The 27,805-nt window shown below is 40.5% G+C and overlaps 1 protein-coding gene and 1 long non-coding RNA gene across 3 annotated transcripts; one reads left to right on the top strand and one right to left on the bottom strand.

Moving 5' to 3' along the window:
• Window positions 1-52: 52 nt before the first annotated feature.
• drd2l (dopamine receptor D2 like) lies at window positions 53-27,805 on the bottom strand. 2 transcript variants are annotated; one of them, XM_034873878.1, is made up of 8 exons: window positions 27,479-27,805; window positions 14,290-14,686; window positions 12,061-12,170; window positions 8,109-8,245; window positions 5,413-5,630; window positions 2,715-2,798; window positions 1,688-2,042; window positions 53-307 (listed from the first exon to the last, which is right to left on the bottom strand). In XM_034873878.1, the coding sequence occupies exons 2-8, from the start codon at window positions 14,656-14,658 to the stop codon at window positions 111-113; spliced, it is 1,470 nt and encodes a 489-aa protein (XP_034729769.1). In that variant the 5' UTR covers window positions 14,659-14,686; window positions 27,479-27,805; the 3' UTR covers window positions 53-110. The 2 variants fall into 2 exon arrangements, with proteins under 2 accessions (XP_034729769.1, XP_034729768.1); XM_034873877.1 differs by having other exon boundaries at window positions 14,290-14,679.
• LOC117946061 lies at window positions 4,128-22,891 on the top strand. The gene is made up of 3 exons (XR_004656959.1): window positions 4,128-4,141; window positions 9,776-9,781; window positions 22,769-22,891. It is a non-coding gene; the product is annotated as an uncharacterized LOC117946061 (long non-coding RNA).

The following is a 27,805-nucleotide window of genomic DNA, read 5'->3' as shown; positions in this document are numbered from 1 at the left end:
CCCCCCCCCAGTTCCTGTCTATCAAAAGTGACGACTACTTCTCCCACTCTTGCCTCTGATCTCAAACCAACGACAGGCTTGACAGTTAACGCTTTTCCTCTCTCCAGGTTTCAGCAGTGCAGGATCTTGATGAAGGCTTTGCGAAACTCGATGTTGAAAGTGGTGTAGATGACAGGGTTGACGGCACTGTTGAGGTATCCCAGCCAGGTGACGGCACTGTACAGTGAGGGTGAGATGCAGCAGCTACTGCAGTGGGCCTTCAGCACGTGGGTCAGGAAGAAAGGCAGCCAGCAGATGATGAACACACCTTGGAAACAGGGACAGGAAGTGGATTAGACCAGGGGTCTTCAACATTTTTTAAGCCCTGGACACCCTAACCCCCCCTATTACAAATTTGTATAAACTGAATAGGCATTTCAAACTGGGCCTACAATAACGTGTAGGGCTGCCTAAAGTCTGTGCCTAAAGTGCCTAAAGTGCATAGAATACTAAGCTATTAAAATAATAATTGTTTACATGATTTTATAAATGTTCTAATTTTAAACATACATGGGAATTTTTATCTGTGGATGGCTACTTTAGTGACTACTCAACCTAGCCAGTAAGCCTATCATCACTGCTTTTTCACAAACCGACTGATTTTTATTTGCTAATAATATTTTGGATTCATGTTAAAGCATTTTAAATTTTGAAAAAATACTTAAAAAAAACTAATTTGGTGGCCTCCCTGCAGCAACTCTGGAGACCCCCCTTGGGTCCCCGGACCACCTGGTGAATATCTCTGGGTTACAGGATGAGTTCCTGCATGTTTTTAGCCCCACATGTACAGATTCTTCAGGGATAAATCTAATGAAATATCTCAGCAACTGCTGCATTTGTATTTCTCACAGAACCATAAAACTACTGAAACAGTACATAAATCGATGCATTTAGAGCTTCATCATCAATTCCAATCGCAGTGTTAAAGCAGCCAAGTCATATTAATAACAAAACAGATGAGGTAGGCAAGAAACAAAATATAATCAAGTGAAAAGCCATAAAATATGGAGACCATAACATTGATGCCACGCATGATTTGACAGATTTGACAATTTGTCTCTCACTGAAATAAGGAAAACTTTCTTCAAATATGCATTCAAAAACTTCAAGCTCATGTTTTCAGTTATTTACCAGACCACCCCAAGATCATTTTAAACTGATTTTCACCTAGATTGTCTGTTCTTGTTCAACCAAAAGGTTGAATGAGGACCAAAAAAGTTGTCTTGGTACAAGCAAAGCTTACACAATGCCTCTGGTAATAGAAAGGGAGTGAAAAAAAACCTCTAAGACTGAAGTGTTTAGGTATCAGACGATATTTCACGATCAGATTCTAAACCAGATTTACTAAAAACTTAAAATAATAAACTCTACATCTAGACAAATACATTACAGGAATCACATGTTAAACTTGAAAGTTAATGAAGTGGGATTTGACAAATTGCAGTAAATTCATTATATCTGCATCCCCAAATAGTATTAAACTGGTGTGACTGATTACATACAGTACATTACATAAAGTATTCATGTAGACTAGTTTGTTTGTGTACACACACACACACACACACACACACACAAAAACACACAAACACACACCTAAGCTACAAGTTTACTAAATACTTTATTATTAACTATTAACGCCTCTGCTCACCGAGCACAATAGCGAGCATCTTTGTCGCCTTCCTCTCCTTCTGCTGAGACAGCCTCCCTCTCACCCTCTCTTTGGTCATCCCCCATTTCTCTCTCCCTCCACTGCGTTCCCTCCATCCCTCACGGCCCCTCATGCCGTCCTCCAGGGTGGCGGGACGAGGCATCAGGGCCGACCGAGCCACAGTGGAGGGAAGAGCCGGTGCAGGTCCAACTGAGATGGCCATGGAGATCTTGGCACGGCCCGAATTGGAGGGGGTTTGGGGAGCAGTAGGAGAAGCTAGGCTCTGCTCAGTCTGTGGCAGGAACTGACCCGGCTCCACTTCGAGAGGGTGAACCATTGCCTCCTTTACCAGGGTCTGACACATAGAGAGAGAGAGAGAGAGAGAGAAAGGAGGGTGGTAAGGAAGGTACGCATTAGGGGACAAACAAAGATCTGGGTGCTTGATGGTGAAGATGAAACTAAAGTAAAAAAGAAGGACATTTATGGAAGATGGGACAACAGAGAGCAAGCAGAGCATCACTGCAGAGGTAGTCTAGCATGGCCGGACCTTCCTTCACAGCGCTGCGGAGTAGGGTCTGGCTACCCCACACAGGATTCAGGGATGGGACAAAAATGTGCACTGCTTTATTGTAATTGTTTGTAAATCAATCATAATCGTCGTGGGCCACGGAGCCACTGTGCCGCTGGCAAATAGTTTTGGTAAGGAACTTGTTTTAGTGGAACATGTGTACGTTCAAAAAATGCTTTCGTAGTGCAACAGAAAACTCAGAATAGACAGATAGTCCAGCTTACTGTTTGGATTTACCCCGCAGAGATGTGAGTAAGTTAGAATGTCAACACAAACGAAGTGGAAAGTGACAGACGAAATTAGGGCCATCCATTGGAATTTCAGGTGGCACCGGAGAAATCCCAGAAGTAAAAACATCGTGGAGATACGTAAACTACTGCAGAGGCAACAGATTGCAGAAGAAAGACAGGAGAGAGACAGTAAAGAGGGAAAGGCCATCTATGTTGCTGAGAGACTCACCACTTTCTTGCGCTGTGGGCCAGCGGTGGCAGGCCTCAGGATCAGGGTGCACAATTTCACATCCTCTGGTTGTGTACACTTATTCTGAAAGGAAAAGAGGCAGCATTTAAAAATATGAAAAGCCCAACTCAGACTGGATTTTTGAAGTTGATGTTGATATCATTATTTGAAAAATTAAAAAATGGCTAAAATACATTGGCAGGAGATCATTTTGTTAAAGGTCCCATGGCATGAAAAATTCCCTTCATGAGGTTTTTTCAACATAAAATGAGTTCCCCCAGCCTGCCTCTGGTCCCCCAGTGGCTAGAAATGGTGATAGGTGTAAACCGAGCCCTGGGAATCCTCCTCTGCCTTTGAGAAAATGAAAGCTCAGATGGGCCGATCTGGAATCTTGGTCCTTATGAGGTCGTAAGGGGCTGGGTTAACTCCCTTTTCTCTGCTTTGCCCTCCCAGAGAATTTGGCCAACCCAGGAGAGAGAGACATCATGGCTTTCAAAGGAGAAAAGTGGCAGTTGGTCAAGGCCACACCCCCAGCCTCCACCACTTCAGATACAGTATTAGGGGAGCACCAATGCCTTTATAAAAGCATCCAAAAAGCACCATGACATGGGACCTTTAAGCATGAACTAGTGCTGTCAAACAATACAAATATTTAATCGCGATTAATGTCATAGTTAACTCTCAATTAATTGCACATTTTTATCTGTTCTAAATGTCCCTTGATTTCTTTTTTTTCCCATTATTTTTTCTCATTTTAATGCTCTTACCAACGTGGAAAAGTGGATCAGCTTGCTCTGTGAAAATCTTTTTTTTGTATACGGCATATAGTCCACTGTAGTGTTCAATTTCACACGTAACATTCTGACTTGGAGCAAATAATCTCTCACACAATGTAACACTGTCCATCAATAAAAGGGTGAAAAAAATACTTCGACAAAGCGGGGGAAAATTCTCATCAGCTGTGTGCTTGGCCATCAACGACAAAACACACAGATCACTTTGGTCTTGTCAATGGAACCATTTGGCAACTTTTAAAAAGTAAACTTTCGGGCACCCAGATAGCTCAGTTGGTAGAGCGGGTGCCTATATATAGAGGTTTACTCCTCGACGCAGCCGGCCCGGGTTTGAATTCGGCCTGCATCCCTTTGCTGCATGTCACTCCCCCTCTCTCTCCCCTTTCACAACTTCAACTGTCCTGTCCATTAAAGGCCTAAAAATGCCCAAAAAATAATCTTAAAAAAAAAAGTAAACTTTCCATCCAGAATCTTATTGGCATCCATTTAACATTGCTAACATGCAATATCCAAAAATGTACTGTTATGAAAAAAGTGTTAGCCATTTGATGCAAATGCTTCATATTGAGATGTAGTGTTTAATTTTGAAGGAGATGTAAGGCATTTGGCATTGTGTGTGCAGTTTTGGGAATCGTGTGTAGAGTTTGGAAAAAAGCAGACATAGTTTTGAATTAGAGGATGGATACCCGACCCGAGCCCGACGGGACCCGACGGTACCCGATGGGCCGGGCCGGGTTCGAACAGATTTTTAGAAAGGATGCTCGGGTTCGGGTCGGGCTCGGTCACATCAGCGCGATAAGGCATTGACATTTTTTTTTGTGTAAACTCATTATTTTTTCTTGTTTATAACTTTTGGGTTTTTAATTCTATTGGTTTGTTTTTTCTTTTTTGCTTGCTTATTTACTGTTTGGGTCTTACTGTATTTTACAAATTTTTATCATGTGAAGCACTTTGCTACTTTGTCTGTAAAAGGTGCTATATCAAGTAAACCTAATATATTACATTCTCAGCAGCGGCAGCAAGGCATTAAACTAAACATGTACAGTATATGTGTGAGTGAATGCTGAATTACCGCATCGGTTCGGTTACTGCTCTGTCGGACGCGGGCCGGGCTCGGACAGAAAATTCCGGCCCGATCCGCACTCTATTTTGAATGTGTGCAGGCAGCAAAAATGTAATCTTAAACACACCATTCAGGTTTAAGTACTATAATTCAGAAGGTAAGTCTAGTATTTTCTGTACTGTTTTTTCAGATCAGTTATTTTGTCAAGTCAAGATACCCTGGTGTAACTCTGATCCTGTTCTTATTGGCCCAATGAACATTTTGTTAGTTTGATAGTAAAACAAAATCTAATTAGCTAAAAGTCCTTTGTTTCAACTTTAAATCTTGATTTGGTAACTGACTATACTGTATATGTCTCTTCCTGGACAACGCAGTGATTAAAAAACATTGTTTTAAACCACAGCACTTTATTTTTGATTTTAAAGGTGATCCCAAAGTTTCCACGGTGTATAAAATTACACACTAGACATCTAGATTCTTTCTAGTTTATAGAATGGAGCAGAGTTGTGGCTTTGAGTAATTCACTCAGGGTAAACATCCTATAGCTTCAAAGATGCTGATACAGAATTTTTGATGTGTCAGAGGTTTTAAAGTATGGATGATGGAAAAGCAAAGATTGAATCAAAAGCAGATTGGGAAACTTTTGAACTGATATTCAAGTTATGGACTTCATCTCAACTCTTTTGGTGGTGCAAACAATATTGGTGAAGGCCAGTTGGTCCAAATATATTAATGCCAAAATTTGCGGGAAGTTAAAAATGGGAAATCACAGACACAGTCTGTAAAATAAACGTCTTAAGAATGATCAAAACACAGTTGACCTCCAAATTTGTGACTCTACCTTCCTGTGTCGCCGACCTTCGCCCACATCAGCCCCGCCTTGTGTGTGCACGCCACGTCTGCGGGGCGGGGCGGTGCGTCTGCCTCGCTTGCGCAGCACCACGCAGATCTGCGCATAAACCAGCAACGTTACGATGAAGGGAACGTAGAAGGAGGCCACAGATGAATACACCACGAAGGCTGGATCGGCAAAGCTGCATGTGGTGCCTTCCCGGCTGTCTAATGCAGAGAGGAAACATGCAAAAAATTAATTTTGTAGAGAAACATTCAGAGAAGATTATATGATAACTCAGTTGTTTTCAGTTTGCTTATGCTTATGGCTCCACTCTCATGTCCCTAGGGGCAGCTTGGCTTCAATGCAACGCAGATATGAAATAAACTTTAAGAACACTTGACATCTTGTTCTTTTTAATCAAGGCTTAAAACATTCCTGTTTACCATTTTTATCTGTTAGGTTGTTTAAATATTGTCATTCCTACACTTATATCCTTCTTAACACTTTTACATCCACTGTTTTTTGTTTGTTCTCGTTTTATAATTGTGGACTTTTATATGCTTTTTATGTTTTTCTTACGTAAAACACTTTGAGATAAGATAAGATAAAACTTTATTGTCTGTTCAAACAGAAAATTGTCTTGCATTGTCTGCTCCAGCAGTCAACAGATAACAGATAACAGATACAAAACATCTGTATGGTCACCCAACACACATCTGACACACTTTTCAGTAACACAGACACACACACACACAAACATGTAATATTTATGACTGTGATGTTTGCAGTACTACAATGATCCACAGATCACATTGAATTGCCTTTGCGTCTGAAAATGAATTTCTCTCTTCCTCTGTCTGTTCCATATTTAGCCAGATGGTGGTTTGCTTAGTTTAGCATTAATGCAAGCCTGAACGCAGGGAGAAAATGCTACTCGGGCTCTGTTCAAATGTTAAACAAAAAAATGCTTTCAGCCAAGAAATAGTCCAGCACACAATTCCTCTTTTTTAAACCTTGTTTTTGAACAGATTTAACAAACAATGTTGATAATTATGACAAACAAGGACTAAATCAGCCTTAGAGGTGCTAGTAGTTGGTTTATTTTACCTTTGGACAGAGCCATACTAGCTGCTTCCCCTGACTGTAGATTCATATTTACTGCACACATGAGAGTTGTAGCAATTTTCTAAAGCAAAATAATGATGCAAATTGACCATTTAAGAACAAACACTGGCACAAGAACTGAATGGAAAATCTACCCACAAAGTTTTCAAACAGTATGTTGTAATCTATGAGCAGCCTGTTACTGAAGAGAGTGAAACGAGTATTTCTAAATCTTTCAGTATCTTCTTGTGTTTTGACCGTCAACTGAGGCTGTCTCTCACATAACTTCTAGTTTTCCACTCATTCTCAAGTGGTTATCTTTCCATTCAATGCAAGCACATTTCACATTTAGTCCCTCCTCGCAGCTGCCTTCATTAAAGTAAGGGTTAGCAGTAGAGCATCTTCACTGCTGCTCCTTTGTGAGACAGAAAACAAATCCAGGATTATGTGCTCCTACTTGTTTGCAGGGCAGACAACATCTGTCATTCCCTCAATGAGAACAACATATGGGTAAATTACTGAATGCTCTGTTTATCAATGCTTATGGAAATTTAAGTATAAGGTCTGTCTGTTGAATGAGCAGCTTGGGATTTCCTTACTGTCTGACCAAAGATTGATTATCAAATTTAGGGACAGATGAATTAGAGCACTGCAATGCTGTCAATAAATAAGAAATTGTGTGTGCTTCTTTATAAGTGAGTTAAATCTTAGCTAGTCTTAGCAGAATAGTGCAAAGTTTAGAAAACATCCATTAACAGCTGCAGACTAAACTATCCATGAAGGACCCAATCTCCCATTTCCATATTAGCATTAATTAAAAGAGCCTTTTTGTGCCTTAACTTGCACTGGTGTGAAACAGAAAACTAAGACCCATTCCTGACCAAATAGCAACCACGTTAAATAGAGTCTGAAGCTAAAGCAGTGAATGCTGCACCTATAACAAAGCTCTTCAATGGAAGTGAAATGAAGGATCCCAAAATCCTTTTCCACCTCAAAAAATCTAGTATTGTAATGCGTGGCAGGGTGGTATTAAAGTATAAAAAAAAGGCTGGTTAAAAGGCCTGAAGAGAGGAAAGTATTCAGTTTTATACAAGACAAAAAAGCAAAAATCCAAGAAAAGTCTGAAACAAAAACATTGTATTTCTTTGTTATTCTTTTTAATCAACTGATGACCCCACAGGGGCCTATTTAGGGGTCCCACCCCTGATGTTAGGAACCAAAGAACAAGATGCTGGCCCTCAGAAAACTCAGCGTTAATGAGATAGACATTTTGGACCAAAGTTAATTGTTGTCAAAGGTTATAGGCAAGGATAAGATATCTTTATATATATTATATATTTATATAAGTTTATCTTTGGTGAACTATAACATATGAATTAGTGCCATTGAGCAGTTGCAAAACTGTCTTGACAGTGATGACCTTAGAGTGTAGCCACTGCACGACCAGCAAGTAGTCCCTACATCAACCAGACCACAGCACCTGTTTTGTGAGGACATGTGAATGAATCTTCTGTCACTTTGTGGATTGACCGAGAACTAAGACTGTCATCCCTGGGTGGACACAACACCTTAAAGAAGGGATCAGATGTAGCTGTTACCAGTGTTGTTGAGTCCAAACAGTAAAGGGCAGGAGATGGCAAAAGAGAGGAACCACACCACAGCAATCATCACCGCCACCCTCCTCCTGGAACTGTATCTGGTGTTGTAGAGCATCGGCATGGCTACCGCTGTGTATCTGCAATAGTACACACACACACACACACGCACACGCACGCACGCACGCACGCACGCACACACACACACACACACACACACACACACACACACACACACACACACACACACACACACACACACACACACACACACACACACACACACACACACACAAGATGCATATAGCACACAGAAAACACATTAGCACATGCCTTTCTTGCACTCAATCATGGTGCATGCATTTTAACACATTGTCGATACAGAGTAAACACATATTGATGTCCTTGAGACTTAATTATTCCATCGACATGTGCTCACATTTTAAAGTGAACTCAGGCACTTGACACAGAACACAGACAAACAGATTCCCAGTTTCCCTTCAAACAGACATAAGTGGCTGCGGTCGAATTGTCAAATTTGTTTAGACAGGTTCCTAACGGAGTGAAATTACCCGGGAGTAGTTAAGTGGCTGCCATGATAAGAGCCATTCGAACGGTCTAAGTCAGGGTTCTATGTTTTTTAGGCCAAGGACCCCTTAGCTGAAAGAAACGGAGCAGGGACCCCCTACAACATATTGTATAAAATTGAGATAAACTGGGCCTACAATAGCGTGTAATAGGGCGGCCTAAAGACTTCATGCATACCTTTTTTATGGTGCATACAATACAAAGCTATTAAAATAATAATTATTGACATTTATACATCATGTTTTAATGTTAAAGACACATGTAGTACAGTGAATCCTTAGGATCTGTGAATAGTTACCTTACCTATGGGCCTATTAGCCTGTCATCAATGTGTACAATTAAAAACAGATCACACATAGGCCGATTTTTTGCTAATAATATGTTGGACTCATGTTTATGTATATTTTCTAGTGTTGTCAAATGATTCAAATATTTAATCGTGAATAATCGCATTAATGTCAGAGTTAACTTGCGATTAATTGCCTTAATGTCTATTTATCTACAGTAGATCTGTAGGTCTGATGCGTTCTGCTTATCTTGCATTGTAACTACATGTAACTATTATTTTCATAAAATCATTCTAATCGGGATTCATGTAGATGAAAATGAGTAGACAGGAGTGTGAGCTGATCAACCAATAATGAAATTAAACTTTGTTTGCTGAAAACCTTTCATACAAGAAACAGCCTGCAGCCTAGGGCTGCACAATTAGTCGCAATTGTATTGAAATTGCAATATGGACTAGTCCAATATCCAAATTGCAAGGGGGCGCAATATTTGTAAATGGTAAAATATGTGTCAAACCATTCTGAATATTGTGGTCAAATTGTATCCTATAGACTGAAAGAAAAAAACTTTGTTTGGTACAGATTTGCAAAAATCACACTATAATCATTTTTATTTCTTTCAAAGTTAATCATTTTCAATGAAAACAATAATAATGATACAAATGATCATTCCTTCCAATACCGTGAATCATATCGCAATACAATGTCAGTCAAAATAATCACAATTAGAGATTTTCCTCATGTCATGCAGCCCTACTACAGCCCAGTGTTTTATAATAACAAAATGGCATGCAGTGGGTGGTTCACCTGGAACAACATAATTATTGCAGAATAAGAAGGGGAAAAATGGTGATGAAGTAATATTTTCCATCGGGTGATCCACTTTATAGGCCTGCATAAAACGCACATGGCAAAGTATCCAGATGCGCTGGCAGACCCACATCAATAACATGCTCTGTCGCATGATTACAGCCGAGGGTAAGGGCAGTCTTTTCCTATTTCCTTTTGAATTCTTCTCATCACTTTTCCTTGACCTCATGACATTTACCATTGTGGTTAAGAAAATGTGGTTAGGAAAAGGACTTAGGAGGTAATTTTTTGACTTTTCGACCGCAGCCAAGCTGTCATTGCCCGTTTCACAGCCCACAAGGACACAAAACACACACCTGTCAGCATGTCGAAACCAATTTGAGCCGTCTGCTTTAAGCGCAGGTGTATGCAGTCTTGCTGTAATTCAGACTGCAAGCAGTTACCCAAGACTCTACAGATGAAACTCAGCTTTTAATAGATTTAATTCCCAGAAGTTCTTTGTTGTTTCAGAAGGTAACATCTGCAACATGATGTTGGAGGCGTAGTACTTTAGTTCACCCCAGGAATTTATCGACTGTGAAGGAGTCCTGTAGGAGATGTGCAGGACAATGGTCTAGATCTGAAGCTATACATTTCTAATTCCTAGCTGTTTAGCGACAGGACAAAAGTAAACAATATTAAATTAAGTAATACTTTCATGACCAAACAGGGGAAAATTAAAAAAAAAAATTGTAACTGTTGTTCGTTATTACACACAGGCCCCAGTTACATACACATGCACAAACAGGAGCTAAACATCCCTAATAGAGAGATGTCAGAGTTAAGGGGCTACCCGTTAAAGGCGCACCCAACAGTTGAGGGTTTGGTGCCTTATTCAAGGGAACTTTGGCTGTGCCCATGAGGTGAACTGGCACCTCTCCAGCTACCAGTCCACGCTCCGCACTTGGTCCGCAAAGGGACCTGAAAAGGTGACCCTCTTCTAGTTTAAGGCTCATATGTAGACTGTAGAGCCAAAGTGTCATCAATAAATAGGATGCTGACTCTGGAATAAACTTCTTCTTGTAAACGCTGTGTATTTAAAGAAGAAATAAGTGGATTGGTAATCAGTGATTGTTAATTAGGTAATCACAGTCCCAGCCCCTTCACTAAGAAATATTGGAGAGAAATCTTAGAGTAGAAACACTAAATATGATGACTTTATTTGGGTTTAAGCTACTTATATCCATTTACTTTCTATCATTCACAACTGGAGGACTGTGTATAAAAGGGCTCCATGTCCAACTGTTACAGTAAACTAATATAGACGTAATCACCCTTACAGTAAAGTGGTCAGCACTTTAACTTTGTAGTCACGGTTTTATTTTTTATCAGGCATGAAGCCAATACAACTTTATGAGGCATGAAGCCAATACAACTGTCTAACTGCAGTGCATATTTTATCGTCAACACCTTTGACAAAGAAATTAGACTCTATCCTTAGATATTGCACTAAATTACAAAAAAAAGTCTGAACTGGTCCAGGTTCAAAGTGTGAGTAATTAGAGTGCAGCGGCAGACGGCCTGCTCACTGGGCGTCTGGTCGCTTCACCCTAAACCCATGAAAAGGACATCAGGCAGAACGCCAAATCCTCTAACACAGTCTCCTTGATCCACGAGGAACAAACTCAGGACAATGTAAAAGACAAAGTGAAGACTGAACAATTCCTGCTGATAGACAAACAGATGACTAAAGTATGCAGGGCTTCTAACCTGCTGCAGTGTGACAGCTGGATGACGAGTGCATACTCTTTTTTTTTTAGGATTATTTCTTTTCAGGCCTTTATTAGACGGGACAGAGGGAGAATGACATGCAGCATATATTTACAGGTTGGAATCAAACTTGTGCCCACTGCAACAAGGGCTGAACCTTTATGTACGGGGCGTACGCTTAATCAGGTGAGCTACCCAGGTGCCCCACAAGTGCATTTAAAAAAAACTTTTTAGTGGATGCGTGTGTTTTACTTTTATTGCAGGCAAGTGTGTTGCCAGCTTTTAGTCTAGCCCGACTTGTACCAATCAAGATCAAGGCTAGGGGAGAGTATGAAGTAAATAAAATACATATTGATTTCTTTAACATCAACTCACTGTTTCTTTTTCTCAGATTGTAAGAAAAGAGAGAAAGACAATGAGAGTGTGTTATACGTTCAATAAAGCTAAGAATTAAAAAAACTAGAGAAATATGCCCCAGTAAAGAGAGTAAACTAAAGAGCAAAGTTCAAGGGAGAATCCACCTGTCGATGCTGATGGCGCAGAGGTTGAGGATGCTTGCGGTGCACATCATGACGTCCAGGGTGAGCAGGATGTCACAGTGGATGAGACTGAAGTGCCACTCTCCAACCACCTTCAACACAACAAACACAAACTGACATAAACACATTTTTCCTTCACTTCCATTCAATAACTTATGTACCCTTCAAGGACTTTAATTACGCCACTTATGTTCTATATTGTGGCTGATACAATATGTTGTAAGACTGGTGGAGTAGTGTTAATATTAACCAGGCTGGATCACTCTGAAGTACTTCATATTTAATTCCATTATTCCTCACTGCGAGCCCCACTGACTCATATTTGAAGTAACCCAATTTACCCACAGAGTTTTTTTGTATCTCCAATACCACATTAAAAAAAGATGCGGGTTTACAGATAAAAAGGATTGAATGTGGTAATTCATATTTTGCCTTTTGCACATTAAATATTTATAGTCTGTGAGACATCTGAGGACTGAATTCAAGTTTTCATTTTTTTATTCTGGAGTTGAAGTTCTGATAATTTATAAGTACATTTTAAATGAATCGATAATGTTTTGACAATTAATTAACCATGTGAGTCATTCAAACATTTGTTGATTCCTAAAAAAATCGGAACTCATAAAAGGTGATAGCTTGCTGCTTTCGTTTGTTTTACGTGCGAGTAAACTTATTATGATTGGGTTTTGCTCTGTTTGGCGGAGAAAAAAAGCAATCTGAATATGTCCCCTAAGGCTCAGGGAGATTGTGTGACAGCGGTAGTAGAGATATTATGAAGAAAGCACTGGAAAAGTTCAGGACACAACATAAATGTTGCAGGCACAGAAAAGACTCATTAAAATGCAGGCAGAAAGATGGCAGTTAACTTATTATTGCAGGATTAAATTACATACATGACAATGTGACAGGCTGTTTATTATTGACTTCAACCTTGCAAGAAATATCTTCTTGAAACCATACCTCCAAACATAGTGTCAGATTGAGGACATTTTCAGTTTAGCTAGTCATTGTTACACCTCAACTCGATACTTTCCTCACATTCTCGGTTTTTCAGACCAACTGTGTTTGTTACAGAGCTGTAAGTCAATTGACAGAAAATAATCATCTGCAACTATTTTGATAACTGTTTTTAATATTTGCTGCTTTGCTTCGTCTTATGTGATAAACTGAACATCTCTGGGTTTGTGACTGTTGGTCAAATAATGTTAAATGTGATGAATGACACATGCATATTCCAATTTTCTCTGACATTTCATGAACTAATTGATTCAAGGCAACACTAACTATGTCACTATTAATTCAAATAATGGCGGAATAAAAAAGTGAAAAATCTTGTAAAATGTCCCACGGCCAACGGAAGATTTACATTACATTTTTTGTCACATTCAGCAAACCGTGGCAGGTCTCTGCAGACAGCCCATAATTATAAGTCTTGTTTTGTCCTGATATCCTCTTTCCTGATTAACTGATTAAGTTCCTAATATTTTCTCAAATCAACAAACGTTTAGTATCTCCTGTTTTAAAGAAGTCTGCCTGCCTTCTGTCTAGCTTAGTCTTAAAACAAAGCATTTCACTCTGGTCACTGTGAGTGAGACCTTTGGTTTAGAGCCGGAGTCAGCTATAACAGAATTGGCACGTCCTTTAAACAAAGGGCCTTTTTTCAATAGTTTGAGCAGATGTATTGGGATTATGCAAACCTACTCCGGTTCTGTGAGTGAATGTCTTCTCAGCTTTTTGTTGTTCAGTTGCTTATTCTGTAACTTTGTATTAAAACTATGACCAGAAAACTCTGTTCAGACAGCTTCTTGTGAACTTCTGTCTCCACTGCACAGTGAATAAACTCATCTGAACCAGCCACTTTATTGGACCTGAAAGACCTTGTTCTTCCAGAGTGTCAATTCCTTTTCTGTGGATTTACTAATTGTTTACTCAACTAGTTATTAGAGCTCTATGTTGATTCATCAATCAACTGAGAAAATAATCAGAATTTTAATGGAAATAAGGATGTAATGTTCTGTAACTGCTGTTCTGAAATCTGAGGTTACTGCTTCTGTTTAGCATGTGTTGTAATGGAAAATAAACTTGTAGAGAAACAAGAAGACACCATCCATAATATTTGCATCCACATTTAGTCCCCACCGCATCAAACTCAGGGCGTGTGGGTGTGTTTTTGTCAGAGCACTGAATAAGCACACATAAGTGTACACACACCTCCAGGTAGACGCCCCAGGGCATGACCAGCGTAGCCAGCAGCAGGTCTGACACAGCCAGTGAGACGATGAGGTAGTTGGTGGTGGTCTGAAGAGAGCGCTCCCTCGACACAGCCACGCAGACCAGCACGTTACCGAACACCACGCAGAAGATCAGGAGCACCAGCAGCACGGCGTAGAAGTTGTACGGAGGAGAGGAGGCTGACAGGGAGCTGGTGCAGTTGGAGGGCGCCAGTGAGGAGGTGGGATAGGAAAAAGGGGAGAATGACGGGTCATGGGTGACAAAGTGGGAGTAATTGTGTTCAAGGGAGGAGAGAGGGAAGGAGGGAGTGGAGGTCTCCTCTGACTCGTTGAGGGAAGTCATGTTCATACTCCAGTGGACATAGTCAGGCTGAAAACTGATGAGAAAAACAGAAGGTGAGAAAAATAATGCCCCGGCGGGGACGGTTAATGGCCCGTTCTGCACTCGATTCAGTGTTTCACAATAGAGCCAACAAAGATTGGCTTCAGAATCTGACAACAGAGGAACATGAAAGAAAAGATTGTTGTGGCACCAGGGTTGATAATATGTCTTTTGTCTCACCTCAGAGAAAAGAGACAACACAGGACATGCATGCAAACAATACCGCACATTGCCTATATACACACAAGTCTAGGGCTCTCCATTTTGTCCAAACCACTGACTGAAGCTGAGGTAAAAGATCTCTCAGATCTCCACAGGGTCTTTTTGGCCCCTAGGGGGTTTGCAAGGTCGACTGAAAGATAGTAACTCTTCTGTACAAATAAAATCAGTTCAACTCCATAAACTTAACTAAAAAGAAAGATTTGATGTTCAACAACAGATTTAGAGCTTTAGTGTGTAACTTTTTTATATTCATGAACATTCGTTACATTCAAGCCATTGCCAAATGAGTTGCTACAATGCTAATTAAGATCAGCTCAACACAACTCTCTCTGTATTTCTGTATTTGTCTGTATTTTTTCTGTGTTCAGAAAATGGTGTTGTCCGGTGACTTTCCAGCTCAGAAGCTCAAGTGAAGATAATTACCTTTTCTGAAGAGTCCATCATGTTTTTTTATTCTTCTGTGTAGGAGGGGTGGGTGTTGTGTACAATCACGGAAGGCTGGTATCATGTGGACGCACCAACAGTGTTGTTGTCATTATTTAGAATTCTTAAAGGGGGCAACAGAAACTGCGCACTATAGCTTTAAGGTTGGTTAGTTGTCGAGCAGGATTTTTTGTTTCTACTGGCTGTCTGAAGTCTTCTCACTGCAGTAAGGTTCGCTTTCTTTTAAACACACAAAAGTTCAATAAAACACATTGTTTGTATCTTAGATACCTAATAACTGTCCTTCCACATACAACATTTGCAAAGTTATTTTTTTTTCAATATTTTAAATCATGCACTGTTTATGTCCATGTTACATGTAAATATAAAAAGAGACAGATACAGTACCACCACTTTCCCGGTAGCCACTCAAGGTACAGCAACGGCAAAATCCCTCCCGGCCCAACAATTTTTTCCCCATACCGCCATTATGAAAGAAAAAAAATAGATATAGGTAACCTCAGGATACCTAGATCTGCAAAGTCTTTGGTAAATGAATATATGGGAAATTGTTATTATTTTGTATTTATATTAAGTGAGTGGGCACCATTATGGAGTCTTTGATCAAACTAACAAATGTCCTTTTTCATCCAATATTTGCAAAGGCAATTTTAAAATATTTTCCAGATGGACCCGTTAAAAAATGGACTATCCTGCAAGAGCTGTTTAGGTATATTTTGAAACTTTCTTTTTTTCACTCTGAAAACTATTTAATTCCATCACAACCAGAATATCCAAGCTGCAGTCTCTGTTTTGCCCAAAGCAGCAAACTACAAACATTTTACTGCAACATTTGAAGTCAGAAGAGGGGGTAATGCAAGATTCTCATACAGTAAGACGGAGTTGAAATAAAGTATCATTTATAGATTTATTCAGATTTTTGTGAATAATTAAGGAGGATTATGACATTTAGAAAACTACATACACACTTTTTAAAGTTTGAAAATTAAGATTTAACAACAAAGACTGAGTATGTCTCTATTGTCATACAACCTGATCTCGTCCCACATATGTGGACCTGTTGAAATTAAACCACAAGTAAAGTATAATTTGTGGGGTTGCTTTGTGATGAAGCATTTACTTGAAGATTTTCACATCAAGGTTTATGGCCGTTTTACAGGCATCACATCCAAGCGTGCAATATCACGTCACAATTCCGTAGATCTCGCTGCCGTGCCAGGATTTCGAGTGCGCATCCAGAGGGCTCTACTTCTTCTCAGCGGTGTGACAAAGCGGAAACAGGAAGCCTGAACGAGCTTTAGATGGGTAGGCACTTTGAATGACATTTTGAACATGTTGAGAGGCTAAAAACATGTTTAAAACTTGGCCTTTTAAAGGCTGTTGGGTGCTAACTCTAGCAGAGGGACAACACGGTCTAGGCAGCACCGACTGTTTTCATTTTTCTCTCTACTAACAGCACTCAAAATTACATACAACAGAGCTACGTGTTAGAATCGACCGGAATTATCCTTTAAGAAAATGCTGAATCCAGGAACCAATAATGTATAACAAAAAACTGCAAAATCCTGCTTAAATCCACTCATTAGTAACCAGCACCTAAAGGTTCATGTGTTTCTGCATGATGAGGATAAATGAGAACTTTTCTTCTCTCTCTTATCTCTATGCTCTGGCACACTCCAACAACCACTCCCTATAATAGCATGCAAAAAGCTGATACAATATTTATCAGCAAAAGGAAGATAAAACGGACCACTGACTTGCAGTATCTATGTTAATATATTCTATGAACTTTCCCGTCAATCCCAGGGTCATGAATAAATTCTGTAAGAATTCCGTCACCTTAAAACAACCAATAACGCAATCTACTCATCATCACATGTCTCACACTTACAGTACATATCACCTTTCCTTCTCTGACCCTCACTTGTGATCTGAATCACTGATCAACACATGTCCAAGATGAGTGGAGCCAAACAAATCAATAATCAATCCTCATCTGTTGAGCTTGCACCACTGGCTACAGCACCTGACATGATCCCTTGTGCCACATGTAGTGATTTCACGGGGTTATAAATTGATTTGATTCAGTGGAGGAATTGGAGACGTTATCTATATTGTGGTAAGAGTCAGTCTAATTGCTACAGCAGGCAGCAACGTGCCTAAGTGAAGGAGAGAGCCAGTGGTCATCTGGCAAAGCTCATTTGAGTGAGCAGTCGATAATGGAGATTTTTTGTTATTTTTGAAATATACAGTGTATCAGGGTCAATTTCAAGAAGCAAACAAATAAACAGAAAACGCCTCAGATATACTGTAATCGTTTTGGCATCAACAAAAGACAACATTCTGCCAGCTATGTTTGTGGAGTTGAATGACTGAGCTAATCTCACCTCAGATTCCTTCATAAATGAGTTAAAAGACGTCAAAGAGAGATGCCCCAAAGACAGAGTACCAGAAAAGGAAAAAGCTGTTATAACAATAACAGACTGCAGTGTTGTGCTTCAATAAAGCGTAGGGTCAAAGTAATCAGCAAAGCAGAAGATGAAGTCTTCACATGGTACTGGGGCTTGCTTTGCTCAGAGGATGTTTTGTTTCCCATTAAAATTATTATTTTATTATTATCATTATAAAAACTAATAGACACTTTTGGAGATAATATGTGTATTTTCCAGTGGTGTGATCACAACACATTTCTATTTATAATCCAAATGAACAAAATATTCCCCTGAGCTACTGAATAGACCTTATGGTAACATAAACAGTTAGGAATCTTCTGCTACAAAAGCTTGATTCAGTAAAATTAGATAACTGAGAGTACTACTCTGAGAAGGCTACTTTTGTAATGAACTTTCATGCTTTAAAGGTTGTAAAAAGACCTCTCTCAGACAGGATGCTATTTTCTATTAAGAGTTTGCAAAAATCAATCCTGTTTAGTGAACAAAGAACAAAACATTGTACAATGGTTCAACCAGACCTGACAAATGAAAGGGCAGAAAGAAGAGAAAAGTTTTTAGTGTCAAGTGCATAATAACACCTATAACGAGTTGGTGATTTGTTAATTATGGGGAACGGATTGTTTGTTTTGTTAGTTCACCTGTGACTAGCAAACCACTCCGAAAACGATTATTTTATAATACCCCTACCACTGTCACCTAAGGTGAGATAAAATCGACAAAAGGGAAGGGCTCGGTGAAAAGATCAGTCCCTACTGGATTTTTTAATGACGCAATCGTGCCAATTCACACAAATTATACCAATCCCCGTGACTTTGGTGTGACTCAATAAGTTGGAATAGGAACGGGTTGACGTGACACGTACGTGGCTATAGTCATTTCCTTGTATTACAAGATGTGTGTGATTCAAACATCTCACACGTCAAACATGTCAGACCGTCCTGGCAGCTTGTATACATTCTAACATCAATGTACGCTGTAAGGATTTTTCACTCTTATGTCACTGAAAGAAGCTGCTCTTTCAAACCTGTCGGCTCTCTTAGCAGTGGGCGGGGAGGCTCAGGTTGATTCATTCAATAACTTATTATTTTTTGTCTTAAATCAACCAGCCATTATCATATTATACCAACATTTGCAGCATCCTCAGCTTTTTTGGTAAGGTTACTAGGAAAACTAGTAACCTTACCAGTGTCATTTTATTCTCCCCAAAACAAGATTTGTCTTTTTTTTAAAGAACTATTCAAAAAATGTTTGCAACTTTTATCACAATTTATTTAAAGGCGCCCGCAACATCAGGCATTTCAAAATCTCAAAAAAAGTCTGGGAAATCATGGAGGAACTGAAAGAAAATTACAAATCCTTCTGCTACTTCAGCACCAGGGACAGCGCCATGACTGTGTCACGTTAGGCTATTGATATTTCAGAGCAATGATCAAAACCATTGATTCAACTTGCACAAACCTCACTCAAATAACAGATCTAGGAATCAGGCAGACTAGACTAGAACTAAATTCCTTTTACCCATCTTCCCTTAAACCGCCTACTGCCTATAATAAACTGTAATAAACAGGTTTGTTGCTTGTGCTATAACTATTCTAAAAATGTAACAACTGAAATAGGCTACTCTAGGATTAGCACCTTTGGAATTGGATAAGATACTATGGACTGACAAACCATAGTTTAAACCAATTCAATTAAAAGAAAAACAGACAAACTTGTTAGTTAGAGCCCCCTTGCCCACCGAGCAGAATTACAGTGTGGGGGGACCGGGAGCTGTTAGCCATCAAACTGGCCCTCGAGGAATAGAGGCGCTGGTTTGAGGGCTCCTAACAACTTCCAAGTCTGGACTGATCATAACAACCTTTCATACATCCACACCACCCAGAGTCTCAATTCTCACCAGGCAAGGTAGTCCTTGTTCTTCAACCGGTTCAATTTTACCTTTTCCTATCGCCCCGGATCCCGTGGCACCAAACCCGATGTCCTGTCCTATCTCCATTCCCAGACCAGCCATGCCTCATCCATCCCCGTACCGGTCTAATCGCCTCCCAGGTATGGGAAGTGGAGTCTGCCGTCTGCCGTCTGCCTTGCCCAGTCCACGGATCCCCACCCTGGTACTGGTCCCTCCAATTGCCTCTTTGTTCCTCCGAGTGTCCGTTCCCAGGTCCTCCAAATTCAGCTGACACCCAGGTGCAGCCAAAACCCTGTTTCTGCTCCGCCAATGGTTCTGGTGGCCCACCGTCAAGAAGGACTGCTGGGACTTTGTGGCAGCTTGTGAAGTGTGCGTCCGCACTAAGCCATCTCATCGGCCTCCCTGCACTGGTACCACATTGCATGTGTGCTACCGGTCTGCCCACCCCCAAGGCAACACTATCATACTCACCATGGTGAACCGGTTCTCCAAATGAGTCCACTTCATCCCTCTGCCTAAGCTGCCCACATCTATGGAAACCGCCCGCCTACTGGTCCACCTTGTCTTCTGACTCCACGGGATACCCCAGGACATTGTCTCCGACCAGGGACCCCAGTTCACATCTCAAGTCTGGAGGTCGTTCTGCCAAGCCCTCTGTGCTACATTTAGCTTGTCCTTGGGTTATCACCCTTAGACCAACGGACAGACCAAGTGGCCAACCAGGATCGGGGTGCGGCTCGTAGATGTGTGGTGTACCATGTCCATTCCTCGTGGAGTGTCCACCTTCCCACACAACTCTCTCCTCAGCGCTGCCACCGGGGTGTCCCCATTCATGTGCGCTACGGGATTCCAGCCCTGAAAGAGGAGGTTGTGGTTCATTTGGTCCAGGCTCACCTTTGGCGGTGTCGAAGAGTATGGAGGGAGGCCAGGGCATCCCTTCAACACATGGCTTCCCGTAACAAATGCCTAGCTGATAGCCAATCAGAGACCACCTCCCGTCTATCAAGATCTAGCCGGTCTTCCATGTTTTACAACTCAAGCTGGTCTCCACCAGTCCTCTCTCTGCCCCAGTGGGAGTGCCTACCCCTCTACAGATTATGGGCGGCCACCCGCCTATACGGTATACCGCCTCCTGGATGTGCAACATAGATGTCAGGGTTACCGGTACCTGGTGGACTGGGTCAGCTATGGACTGGAAGAATGAACATGGATTCCTGGCCGTCAAATCCGCACTGTGTCCCTTCTGAGAGACCCTCACAAGCCCCTCCCGTACAAGCCTGTCGGTCCGCCTGGAGGCATCTGTTGAGGAGGGGGTACTGTGATGGTTGGGGCACGAGTATTTTTTTTTTTTTTTACTATTTTCTATTTGGGTTTTATTTTCCCACTGGCCTTGGCCCTGCCCTGTTTGTTTTTGTTGTGTTTTCTTTTTTTTCTTTTCTCCTGCCTGCTGCTGCCAGCTGATAGCGCAGACCTGGTAATCATACCACCATCACCTTCCCCCGCCGCTCACACCTGCCTCCCATCTACAGTCAAGATCAATATTTCAACCCTGGCTCTACAGACCATCTTTGCTTGGTCGTGGCTCCAGTCACCCTGGTGAAACTCTCAGCAAGCCTTCTGAAACTCATGAGGTTTTCCTTGACCTTGTGTTGTATGCTGACTAACTTTTTGTGTTTCTGCCCTGCAGATACCACCTCCAATTCTGTCGGTTATTTCCAGACAGTGGGCTTTACCTCTCGAACCCCCTCCCACAGAACCCTGCTTCTGCCTGCCTCCGTCTATGCTCCCAACCAGCACCTCCTTGTTTCCCCTGCTCTCCAGCGTCTCACCCTTGGCGCCTTTGCCCCGGATCCCCCGCGCTTCCCAGAGTCTCGCCTTCGAGTCTCTCCATCTTCCCAGTCGCTGCTTCCCTGTCCCCAGCGTCTGCCTCCCCATTTCTCTTTTCCTTACATTTACTTGAATAAACCTGTTCTATTCTTGTGTTTGAGTCTGCTTTGTCACCCAGCGTAACACTAGTGTAGTTTTATCAACAAGGTGATGCATTTATGCATTTTTTTGTGCATTTATTTTATTACAAATGGAACTTGAAAACGGTTAGCAAACTGAAGAAGAAGCAGAATAATGCGATGCACCAGCTGTCCTCAGCTGTGTTTGCAATTGTCAGATGCTACACATTGAGGTGGCAGTGAACATGTACAGCCAAACTGTAAAATGCTGGATTGATGCATGGACTGAAACTTTCTCATTGTAACAATACCTAAATTCCTAAAAGCAAAAAACACAATATAGATGTAGAAGTGAAAAAGTACTTTATCTGTGTCTGATGTCTCAACAAAATGGATGTTGCATTATTTAACAGCCTTTGAAAAAATGTACAAAAGAACAATTCCTCTAAGACGTCCTTGGTTGTTTTTGTTTTTTTCATCCTTCAAGACATATGAGAAAGCTGCTGTCCTATTCAAATGACTGCAGCACATCCTCTAAAATACATTACCTCTGTTCAAAGACAAAAAAATTATAGATTGTAGGGAATGCTGAGACTCAAATTCAGTGATAATGTACATTATCACGAGTTTACCATAGAAATATCTTAGTTCTATCAAAGTGATAAGACTAATCGTACTCATCTGAGCAACAGAACTGCTTTTTACACTTCTTAAAAGCTGGTAATTTTGCTTCAACACACTGAAGTGTCACTTCACCTTCAACTGAAAAAAACGTAGGTGGAGGCAAAGGTTGGAGGTTCAGAAAAACCCAGGGCTGTAGAACTCGAGTTCGGTCTCGGACTCGAGGCCAGACACGAGTACTACAGGTCCGAGACCGTTATTCTATGGTCTTGGACTTGTTCCGGACTCGCTAGTATTTGAACTCGGACTTGTCTCGGTCTTGGCCACTAGTCTTGCCCAATATGGCTTTTGGTCTTGACCGAGTCCAGGTGTCTTTATTATGTTGATAATAATATTGGAGGGAAAGTGAAACCCAAAATGACTGTCCGAGACCCTGTATAAACCATAATAAAGAAGCTGGGAGCCAGAGTGTAATTCGGCAGAGATACTCTCCTAGCTTCTGCAGAGCTTGTAAATTGATGCTGAATTCTTTGATGTAATTAAACATTTTATAATCAAGAAACAGTGTCAAGCAGATTCCTGTCAACACATCATCCAGCATGGCTCAGACGCCACAATACTGTCATGCATAAGACCTTTTTTTCTGTCCTGGACTCGGTCTTGACTCAAACCTTTTTGGACTCGGTCTTGTCTTGGACTTGAACATCTTTGGACTCGGTCTTTTCTTGGACTTGAACCTCTTTGGACTCGGTCCTGACTTGGACTCGACTAGTCCTGTTCTTTGACTTGTCTTGGACTCGACTAAGGTGTTCTTGACTACAGCCCTGGAAAAACCTAAGCCATAACACGACATTCAAAATCTAAAACAATGTTGAGTCCATCATATGATGTCAATACATCATCAAAATATTGTCCAGCCCTTATGTCCAAAAAAATAATAATTTTAGGGCAATACGCCAGCAGAATGGAAAGTAGGCATTTTAAGAAGCTCTAATTATAACCAGGTAACCCTGTTTGACTCAGAACTGTATGTCCACCTAACGGCATTTTAAGGGAAAGACCATCATTAACATCAGTTTATTGGTTTCCCTTCAAAATAGAGAGCAATGATCCCTGCTCTGAGAAGTCAATTTAATTTCATACATGGCCACCACAGTAATAACTGCATATACACATCTTAAACTGTCCCTGAAGTCAGGGCTACAAATGTCATTTCTTTTTCCAAGACTCTTAAGGTCATTTTTAATGAGATTGTATCCCTGTAAGGACAAACTTGAGAAGGGTGCTTACGGAATTGCATTACTGACTTAATGCAAGTTTCCCTATTTCTCTGACTGACTTCTACTTTGATTTCACATCTTCAATCACCAAAAATGTCACTTATTACCGTACATGCGTAAGAAAAGAAATCTTATGAGTGAAATGGATGAGCGATGCTTAGAAGCAGTGCCATTCTCCCAAACTTTGGTGGAATGAGCCTAATGTGTTAAAGTGTAAATGTCAAATAGACAGCTTTCTTAGTGAGGTAATGCAGTGGAAAGTCAGAGTACGGTGGCTGGGCTGGATATTACCTCTTTGTTACCAACGAAGCATCGCGCCAATGAAAAACTGTTTTACTTGACTAAGCTTAATCCAAGTACAAGTTTCCCAAGCCTAACTGAACTGAATTTTTTACATAGCAGTTAAGGAAAATGCAATATATTTATACACAATGTGTGCTTCAAGAGCATGTCCACAATACTCCATCTGCATTTTAAAGCTCATTTATCAAAGTTTTATGAGACTGTTTTGTTTGAGCAATAGGCAACAAAGTGGGACAGCCCAGACGTTCTGCGAGCTACAAAATGTTGAACTGTAATTAAAGCAGCTATTAACTGGCAACTCCTTTGGCGCTGTTGCTCATTAAAGCCTTAATTTACTTTGTACAGATTCACATTCATTATGAGTACAGCAAAGTTTAATTTAAGTCTGAGCTGCAGAGAGACATAACATCGTTTAGGAATTCCATGAGGGAGATACAAAATGTGGTGAGAAAATAACGTTGCATGCAAAAGTGATGTTGTGTTTTGTATATTTAGAAACAAGCTGAAGCGAAGTGTTTGGAGATTAAAAAAGGTGTGACATACAGTATGAAAAAGCTAAATGGAAAACACAGCTACTTAATTAAATCATGTCTAATTCTGGCCCACACATTTAAATGCATGGAGTAAAATGCATACTGAAACAAAGGTCTTTGATAGAAAATCAGTTTTTCCATATTGTGCACTCGTGGATAAAACTAACGTGCAAATCATCAAAATGAATGTTTGTAAATAGAAAAAAAGCTGTGCACACTGTCCCAAATTGAATCTTTTGAATAGAAAACCCAAAAGTATGCCTCTGGATTTGATAATTATGTTTTTTTTTATATATTAAAAAGTAATCTCTTATTTTCTCTGCAAAGGACAAGCTAGTCTTCTCTTTTTGTGTGATAACATTAGTTTCCTGTCTTTTTTTGTATTATTATGACCTCATTCCTTCAATCCTGTGTTGTCCGATGCCCTTTCTGTCGTAAATCTCCCTTCAATAAATCCCCCAGCCTTCATCCCTTTATCTTTTCCTCTTTTCTCCTTCACTTCCTGTCTAATCTCTTGTTTCTCCTTCTCTGTAGCTCCTTTTTGGAGATACTTGACAGGTCTATTAGATCCTTGGCCTTGTCTGCCCCTAACGCCACTGGAAAAAAAACAGAACACAACTCCTTCAAATGTTGCCCCAGCTCCACTAAAGCAATGAGCTGGTTGGCTGTACATCTTTCATTTCTTTCACTGAGAGGCAGGAACCCGTCGCGCCCACTAGGAACAATATGGATGTTCAGCTGCAGCATAATCATCTCTCTGGTGGGTTTAATGTCTCTTACTTCTCAACCCCTACTTCTACTCTCAATCACTCCCAGAACACCTTGTTACCCTTTTTTTATTTGCCAAGTAAAAAGTCTTGAAAGGAAATAAAACTACAGGGCTGTATATTTAGTATAGAACGCATGGAAATTCACATGATCACAAGTTAGTTTTTTCCCCCCCAAAAAAAGACAAGGCACCTTGTTTGTGGAGCACTCTACCAAGCAATTAAGAACAGGGTTTATCTTTTCATTGGAGATATGGATCACAAAAAGCTAATCAGAACTGCAGCTGCTTAATTACCACTATGTGTTTTTACACATGCTTTTTCTACAACTGGAGTGTACATGTGGTAAGCTAATATACTTTCAATCAGCAGCTTGTGCAGAGGCAAGGTTCCACTTACAATGAAATGACTTATGCTGTGATTTGTGAAACCTCATAAAGCACAAACAGTAGGCTACTTGACTTAGTGTTAGTGAGGGAGAAGGGGAGACAGAAAGAAATGTCACACCTTCACATGAAATCATCAAAGAGAAATAAAGCCCCAAGGAATGAAAAGAGGGAGTGAGGATCCACTGTGACATCGCAAAGGTTCCCTTTTAATAACAAAATAAAATAAAAAGCACCACAATCTCTTCCTGATTGATTAACAGAATCTTTTCAACACAGAGTCCGTGAGGACACCTTCTATCGGGGGCAACGCTCCAACCCAACCAAAAACACATTTTATTCATTTTTGCATCATCTCCATCTTTTATTTAAAATGAGAGACTGCAGCTTTCGGAAGACAGCTCTAAGTGGTGTGAGGCTTATGTGCACAGACTTGAAATTAAATCACCAGACAAATTAAATACAAGATCTCACACACACAAACACACACACACACACACTCAGATGGAAATGTTCATTATTTTGGTGTCATACCAGAAAGAGAACAGAGTGATTCTCCCTATTTGCTGTTGGAGAATTTCATGCAGATTCAAAAGGAGTATTTTAAGAAAGAGTTTGTCACTAAGCATAGATGTTGTTAATATTTAAAATATTTGTATTATTAGGGTTTGCTGTTATTTACACACTTATAGCACATGTCTCACTGCCAAATAAGTTCATCCTTCCTTTTTAAATCCCCGTCTATTCAGTCTCTTTCAGTCTATTTCAGTCTATCCAGGGCATTTCATTAAACAGAGCGCCATTAGGCACGCTTCATAAAAAGGTATTCAATAGTTTCCTCAACCCAAATGTAGGCAAAATAAATTCATTTTATCAAGGCATCATTACGTTGGAGCCTCATGTGATGTACACTATCCTCACAATAAAAAATTAGAAACTTCTTAAGAGTTATGTGTTACTTTGTGCAAAAGGGAGTTCAGACATTTAAAGCAACTATACAGTCAGGAACATAATCAGATCAAGGCGAGTAATGATATTCAAACATCTAATTAATTCGAGGGAGAGAGAAATACATTAGCCTCCCCAGAGGTTTTGTTTTTTGGGTCTACTAATATCGGTACACATGACAACACATATGGAATCACCTTCTCTGCACATAGCAGGAAAATATGTACACACTATACTGACTTTCTTCATAGTCTGTATCATGGGTCAATTATATTATTGTGTATTTACATTATATGATATGATATATATATGATATGATATGATATGATATATATATTTTTTTTAAATATGGTCCATATGCTATACTGTTGTTTATATCATTCTTATAGGAAAAGGTATTTGTTGTTTTATGTATAGTTTCCCTTCATATGCTATGTATTTATTGTCTATCAGCTTTGGTTGGTTTGAGCCGTAAACATATATGCCAGTGACATTTGTTATACACAGTATTTTCATTATTTTTATGGTCTATACAATTTGTTACTGACATATTTAATTAAGTATACATTGTAAACGGCCTCCTTAGGAATTGTTTTTAAACTAAGGGTGCCTTGTTCCTACCTATGGGCTTCATATGACCTGCTCTTTAATGCTCGAATGAAAGCTACATAGTAGTCTCAAAAACATTTTTAGTGAGAGACCCAAATTGCCCACATCCTCGATGTTGTTGCCAGTTGTATTGTTTCGCTCCAGCAGAAACTTGTCAATACTTGCGATAATACCACGAGAAGTAAGTAGCCTACGACAAATCCCCTCATTAAAACGTTTAAAAGTAGTGTAACAAGCAGTAACTTCCCCCACAGAGAGAGAATAGCCTAAATGTTCTCCGAGATTCATTTAAACCGCCACAGGTCCCACATAGCAATACAACTCTGTTTTCCAATCGTTTTTAATTAAAGCGTTTAAATCACTTACCCTCTCCCGGCAGAGCTGCTCGCATTCAAGGTCCGCTGTCCTCTCAGGAACAACACCGGGCGACAAATTGGCTCTCCGGCTGCAGCATCCCATCTAACAATTTACGCTCGAACCCCTTCTTGACCTCAGACAGTCAGCGTACGGCGCGCGCGCACACACTCTCACGCACAAACACATACACACAAAACAAACACAGACAGACGCTCGTTCAGACCCCGCTCCTCTCGTCTCGATGTGAGACGATAGAGCAAGGGGTCAGCGCGGCTACTGTCTGACACGAGCCTTGGAGGAGGAGAGACCGATGGAAATAGTTGGATGAGATCAAAT

This window comes from Etheostoma cragini, chromosome 6, assembly GCF_013103735.1.
Source record: "Etheostoma cragini isolate CJK2018 chromosome 6, CSU_Ecrag_1.0, whole genome shotgun sequence".
Taxonomy (NCBI): Eukaryota; Metazoa; Chordata; class Actinopteri; order Perciformes; family Percidae; genus Etheostoma; species Etheostoma cragini.
The sequence above is the reverse complement of the archived record's forward strand: the minus strand, read 5'-3'. Positions and strand labels throughout refer to the sequence as shown.